The sequence below is a fragment of the Belonocnema kinseyi genome, chromosome 5 (assembly GCF_010883055.1).
Source record: "Belonocnema kinseyi isolate 2016_QV_RU_SX_M_011 chromosome 5, B_treatae_v1, whole genome shotgun sequence".
Taxonomy (NCBI): Eukaryota; Metazoa; Arthropoda; class Insecta; order Hymenoptera; family Cynipidae; genus Belonocnema; species Belonocnema kinseyi.
This window is the reverse complement of record NC_046661.1, coordinates 136,047,592-136,054,891: the sequence shown is the minus strand read 5'-3', so window position 1 is coordinate 136,054,891 and position 7,300 is coordinate 136,047,592. Positions and strand designations below refer to the sequence as shown.

Here is a 7,300-nt window from a genome sequence, read left to right as displayed (position 1 = left end):
AATTCATTGAAAGGCGTTCCAAAAGCATCAAGTCCGAAAAATCTAGTAGAATTCTTCATAACAATACATCAATTTATCACGAAACTCTTGCCTTCTTCAAAATCGATAAATTAAAGAAATATAAACCCATCAGTATTAAAAACAGTATTAAATTTAAAATACCAATCTATATTAAAATTAATATCTCAAGTATATTATTTCACAAGGCATTAGGGCATAGTCGAAATGTGCAGGTCAATTATTGTTAAAAAGTTCTGTCCTAAAAAATGTTAAATCATCAAATTTCTTGTGATTCTTTTTAATAAGGAAAAACTTTCAACTGAATACTTCAAAGCTGTTTTAAATAATATAAAGAAATAAGAAATTATTTCTCCAATCGAAGAAAATGCTAATAATACTCCATGCCCCGAGCATCATACCTTTAATTTGTACCTGTATAATTATAATTATAAAACTATTTGTATACATAATGCGCCAGTTACTTTTAGAAATTATCATTTCAATGCCTTATTTCGAAGTTAAATGGCATAAAACTTTTATATTATCTAATATCAGGAAAAAAAGGTGAAATTATGTACTAAGACACAATAAACTTATAGTTTTTCTGCAGTTATTTCATGATTTTCTTCTGGAATGTATAGCGAATTTAGAAAATAAATTATCACATATTCTGGTAACTTGAAATGATTAGTATTCCTACAAGGCGTTGAAAACGTGCTCGTCACGTGTACGTAATATCTTTTCTTTTAAATAACCAATTTATAGTGCCTATAAGTCCCAGAATTTTATGGAATATCAGGTTTTTTATCTTTGCATATATTTTCATACCTAAGAAAGAAACTTAAAAGATTGATCAAATGATTTTAATTTTTGTTTTGCAGCCTCTGCCTCACAATCTAAAACTCACATTGTATTCTTTGATGACTGTGAAGAGTCTGGGTGTAATAAATCTAGCAGATACCGAAACTGTTGAGATTTTACATCAGTAATCTCGCCACTTCACTCTATTTGTTTAAAAAATTAATAAACTGGCATTATCAGATAAAATTCATAAGAGTTTGGTATAAATAGCAGTCGCTTATCAAGGCCCTATTCGCTTTGAATTCTTTAAAAATCATTTTTCAGTGTGTGTATTTTAAAAAAAATATGAAGATTATCGGCAACATTCTGATTCACGCATTCTTGGGATTCCTTGCTTTTAAAAGTAAGTTTACTGCGGTAGTGTATACTCAATATCAATAACGATTCAAGATTGTGCCTGCACAGTGAGCTAATTTTTTCCCCGTATAAGAATTTTTCAATTCAAAACAGTTATCATTTTTAAATCTTTAAATAAAAAAGTGTCATTTTTCAACACCTTTCATAACATATATGATCAATTATATATTCTTCATAGTATTAGACGTCTCAATTAAAAATTGGCAATGCCTTAAAAGCCCAATATTTTTTTAATTTGAAAATCTACAATTTCGTACTTATATGTCCTGAAAAAGAGGTTCGCCTGTCAACAAAATGTCGCTGATGTATTTTTAAAACGAATTAATGTTCTCGAATTCTATTGAGTTCACTAAAATTTATTCGAAATCTGGGATGTTTTTCACTCTACTATAAAGCTTCCAAAAATTGTCTTGAATTTTCCCAGATTCCCTTGAATTTCAATTCTCTAAAATCTTGAATACAGGGTTCATTATTTGTTGACCAGTGCTTTTGAAAATTGTTCAAAGTTAAGGTCGTAATGCACAAAGCCTTCACAAATGTCAATTTTTCTTTCAAAATTAGATGCATGTGGATTCAATGTTGTTGATGACTACACTATCGGAGTAAAAATGTCAGATAACTCCACTTATCGAGGAGCAATTGAAACAATTTTCTACTCCGGTGTGTGCCAATGGATGCAGCCTGGAGAAGCCGCAACTACTAGAAATTATTTAGCTTTTATACGACTGAGAACTCAACTGTCAAACAGTGAACATTTTTCTTCAAAGCTGGTTCCGTTTTATCCACGTCGTGGGCATGAGCCTTGGCATGACCATCCCACATTCGCTGAACTGCGTTTAGAACATAACGAATATTATACGGCATCAGATTTCCAATTGTACATTATCGGTGATCTACATCTGCCACCCATCAATCGCATTTACATAAAAAATCCAGGAGGCTTAATCTATAGTTCACCGTTAAACCCCCCCCAACACATCATTCCTCATGAAAATTAGCACTGATCAACATATTTTGTTACTTTATGAGAAACACACAGGTAGGTTCTGTGTCACTTCACATTTTATTCATTTTGAACTCTTATTCGGTACCTGTTTACTTATTATATTTTTATTACACTAGAGCCTCGGTTTAACCGCAGCGTTGGGTGCTGCCTGGAGTCTGGTGTACATCACCGACGGATCCTAGTAAGCAAACATCGATTAAAAAAACTCTTACTGATTACTATTCTTTTTCAAATAAATACTTATCATTAACTGCAAAATGTCTGTTTCATATTTTAAATTTATGTTACGATTTATTTCACTATTTCCATTCATAAGCGAAAAAAGGGGAAATAATGGACAAACTGGCGTCCCTTAGTAAAGGTGAACAAATATGTCTTTTCACCTACCTGTGTTAGGCGCCAGACGCTTTAGATAGGGTCACTCCAAAAACCTACTATGTTACATTTATTCCATATAGTGGTAAGAGGAACAACTTCCTCTTTAATAATACATACTAAGAATTTAAAGCAAGTTGATTACAGCAATTTTTAAAACCCTAAGGAAAACAAAATGAAACTAAAAAAACATTACTTACATCCTACACTAACTTTTTTTTCGCTTAACAAGAAAATTTTACTCAAGACTTCAAATTATGCATCACACAAGATTACAATTTTCTAACTCTATAACTGAGCAACCAAATATTTTACCTCAAATCAAATCACTATTGATCTATTAGAATATTTATTAACATTAGTTAATAAATTTTCAACTGTTTAAGCGAATGGAATTTGTTTAAATAATTTTTTTATTAAAAATTATTAATATTTCTTCAGTGGAATATTTATCAACATTCGTTGATCAATTTGATTTATAAAAAACTATTTTTAGTACACTAAAAATTATTACTTAAACATTACTGATAAATTAATTATTAACCAATAATTAATTATTACTGATAAATATACCACCAATAGTAATCTTTTTTAGGGAAAAAACGAATTTTCTACAAATTATTTAAACAAATTCCATTCGCTTAAACAATCAAAAATTAATGGACCAATGGATAATTATCTACAGGCCCTCATACATTCCCATCACATTTTTTCATACCCTAAAAAATTATTCCAATGCAGAAAGATTTTGCCATGCATTTATGGACCACCCTAGTGGACAAAAACAACTAGAGTTCTCTTTAATTTCTGTGAACTCTCGTGAAATGTCTTGAATTTTCTGCACTGTTCTGACTCTTTTTAAGTAATTTTTAATCCATTTAAATTCGCTGAAATTCTATTCATTTCACTGTCGAGATCATAAGTTTAAAGATTTTTTTTGCAGTTATTCCAAGTAATTTTTATACCCCTAATATCATTAATATGGCATTCTCTCCAGGCATACAGAGCTGGTTAAAAAAATTGTTCCTATTTTGCTTAATAATCGCGAACGTAAATACAGTGGCAGTGATTATTAAAGAATGAAAGCATGAAATCACACTCTCAGAAATTCTCTCTAAGCGACAAAGTCTGTCCTTTAATCGTTAAAGAAGAATGCTTTAAAACTTGCACTTTAACCGTTAAAGTATCTGTTTTCAATCTTAATTCTCAAAAGATGGCACTTTAAACGTAAAAGTATTCCTTTATCGTTAAGAGGAAATTTCCGAGAGTGCATGGCTAAATTCAATTTTAATTGGCTAAATTAATTTTTACATTCTCATCCACAATGAGAAGGTATTAGTTTTATGTGAGAACTGAATTTCGCGGATTTCATCCTATGTCGACGTTTTGAGACCCCTTACATCGGAAAAAAGCGTTTACTTCCCTGTCTGTCTGTCTGTCTGTTGCCGCTGTTGTCTGTATACCCCACAATTTGCGAAATATACTAATCTGATTGATTTTGCATTGGCACACACTTTGATGAAAAAAAAGAATAATCAACTTTGTAAACCAGCTATTTTTGGTAAAAATTAAAAAATTGAGAGCATTTTAAATATTTTTTAGACTGCTTTTTTCCTCAATTAGAAAATTCTACAAAAAAAACGCAAATAAACATTTTAAGCCAAAAAACGCTTATGGGGAAGCTCTGGCACGAGCGGTTAGTGTTAAAATAATTTTTGTTCAAAGCACTAGCCACAGTTGCCAACACACTGTCCGCTCGTGAATGTAAGAACACGTCAAGTTACTTTTGTACCGTTAGGTCATATATATTTTTTTAGATTTTGGTTTTTAGTTTGGCCTTACTTTCCATTATTTTCATCGTATGTAGGGGAACGCTCGCCCCCTAAAATTTTTTTAATGAAGTCAAGGAAATATGGTTTTTTCATTAGCCGATAAGCAAAAATACGTGTCGCTTAGTTTTTGGTCCCATACAACATATATCAAGATCATTAAAATCGGGGGGAGGGGGCACCTGGGGTACTTTCCTTATTAAATTGGATAAATTTAACTTTTTTAGTTGGTCACTTGAGATATAACCCCATATAAACAAATAGTAATTCAAAAATATATACCACGAAGCCGCGTATATATCTCTAAGTTATACCTCCAAGCCGCTGTGGATGGATGTTCGGTACTCATTTAGGCATCACAAAACAAACAGTGATGTAACAGGAGCTGCGCGGGGAGCGCGGGGTCTCTGGTTATCAACTCAGCCGAGCACTCAGGCGTGAACAAACAAACGCGGAGCGGGCTGTAACAGATTTGATCCCATACGTCGAGGGCCCCAAAACCGGCGCAATAGAAGAACTTTACTGTATTTCCGAGACTCTGCATTCTAATGCTGGTTAATCTAGATTCTTCTTTAAACAGTAGAACAACAAAGAATTGCTGCGCTTTTAAGAAGTTATATCACAGCTATTAAGGGTTCGATTTTGTAGGTATGCCAGAAATTTTGTCATTTTACATATAACTGACAAGGACTAAGTGCTACTTATCGGATTATTTGTTAAAAAATCGTTTCAAATCGCTTCCAAGTGTAAAATTCCCTTCTTCTTTGGACAGTTGAGCAAGGAAGACGCCTTGCCATTATCGCCGATATTTGTTGGTTGGGGTGAAGAAGTATTAAAATTTGGATGTTCTATTCCTTTTTGCAATGTTTTAGTTTTTCTTAAATATTCCGAGCATGCATTAATTTGTAGCGATTACTAAGAGATAACGTTACTTGTTATATATCGTATTGATACATATCATTGCAATATATATGGATGTCAAATTCCCATCATGTGTACGGGAATTATACTGGATGGATTGAAACGTATGAGCAATAGTTTGGAATATTTAAAATTACTGTTTTTAACAAGAAGGACAAAGAACGTCTGTGCCATCCGAAAAAGATCGCGGATGAGAAATTAGAGACGCTTCTCGATGTAAACCCGTATCAAACGCAAGATGAGCAGGCAGAATCATTGGGAATTGATCGTTCAATCATTTCTAGTAGCTTACGTGCAGTGGGAATGGCTTAAAAGTAAGGAAATTGAATGCCGTACGAACTAAAGACAAGATACGTGGAAAGGAGATTTTTTACATCTGATCAATATCAACACCAAAACCGAATATCCTAGGATCGAAGCTTATTCTGTGTATTTGGTGGGAGCAGCAGGGTGTAGTGTACTATGAGCTGCTCTAACTTAACGAAATCATCATGGAGAGACCTTTATCGAAAGAACTAATGCGATTGAGCCAAGCATTGAGGGAAAATCGGCCACAATACCAGCAGAGACACGATAAAGTTATTCGTCTTCATGAAAACGCTCGGATTTACGTTGCAAAACCTGTCGAATCATACTTTGACACGCTAAAATAGAAAGTCCTACTCAAAATTAATCAATATCTCAAACATTTGTGCGAGATGATTGACTTTTAAGACAATATTACATACAAGATTAAAGACTGTTGTATAAGTATGATTTTATTCCATTTGAAATGGCAGATTTTTAATTTTGTAAATTATATAATGCATATGAATGTTACATTTATCTGTACCCTGGAACTTTGGAAATCAAATTTCAAAATACGAAAAAAGTAACTTCATGAGTTAACATGGCGGAGAAGTTCCAAAACCACTATTTATTCTTAGATTTATATATACAAATTTTTAAATATTAGGCCGTAACGAACTCCGTAAAAATTAAATGGAATGCGTTAATGGCGTTTGAACCAGGCTCTAACCTCAAAATTGAATTGTCATATATGTCACCATGAATACCAGAATTACATCTTTATTAAACACTTAAGGGTACCCCCTTCATTCTCGGGGTCAAAAAATCGAATTTTTTTTTATTATCTTATTCGAACCTATAACTCTTCAAGAACACTCTCTGAAAATTTCAAGTCAAAATTCGAAATACTCTTGGAGTTCCAGATGATGCACGGTAGACGCTCTCTCAGACGCGCTCTCGGCTCCGTCTGACGTCTGACGCATTAGACGGAGGCGAGAGCGCGTACGATTTTACTCCAAACAGTGTTTTTACGATTGGCGGGCATTGTAACTCAAAAACTATTCAACCGACCGGTCTGAAAATTTAATATGTCTTTCTATATGTCAATAGCTATGATTTAAAACCATTACAAAAAAGATTGATGAAGATCTTTTTTATCTTGATTTTTAACTGAAAAAAATTAGATTTTTGAAAAATAAAATCCTACGGTCCGCCATTTTGTAAATTTTTGCCCGAAATAAATCATCGTTTTCTATTCCCTAGCCAAACCTGTGGCATCAGTCTGTGTGTTGAGACTGATTTAAAAATATTAAACTAAATAGGAGAGGGAAACTAATTTACGAAAGGAAAAGCAAAGTAATTTTAAAATGAAAGTGGATAATTTATTGCTAATACTATTTACATAGGAAATTCGCGTCTTATTCTAGCCGTACGGGTATTGGGAGTTTTAGGCTTAAGATATATGGAGGGGTATCGCGTACCTTGGAATTGTGAAAAAGCTACTAGGGAAAGCGAATGTGGTGGGTGGTCCAGTTGTGGGCACAGTGATTGAGACTGCGTGCCAGTCTAAAGGAATCAAGTGAGATACTAAGGGGGGAGTCCTTGATTTGGGTCTTCTTTGAGCGGAGAGGCCAGGGAGATGTAGTTTGGGCCGAAGCCCGGG

The 7,300-nt window shown here is 33.4% G+C and overlaps 1 protein-coding gene across 1 annotated transcript; it reads left to right on the top strand.

The window, feature by feature from the left end:
* The first annotated feature begins 1,124 nt into the window (after positions 1–1,124).
* On the top strand, positions 1,125–2,436 carry LOC117173136. The gene is made up of 3 exons (XM_033361534.1): positions 1,125–1,204; positions 1,780–2,257; positions 2,343–2,436. The coding sequence occupies exons 1-2, from the start codon at positions 1,147–1,149 to the stop codon at positions 2,214–2,216; spliced, it is 495 nt and encodes a 164-aa protein (XP_033217425.1). The 5' UTR covers positions 1,125–1,146; the 3' UTR covers positions 2,217–2,257; positions 2,343–2,436.
* Positions 2,437–7,300: the final 4,864 nt, after the last annotated feature.

Coding starts and splice junctions, on each gene's coding strand:
- LOC117173136 (XM_033361534.1), top strand. CDS start 1,147: ATGAAGATTATCGGCAACATTCTGATTCACGCATTCTTGGGATTCCTT. Junction 1,205..1,779: donor GGGATTCCTTGCTTTTAAAA/GTAAGTTTACTG, acceptor TTTCAAAATTAG/ATGCATGTGGATTCAATGTT.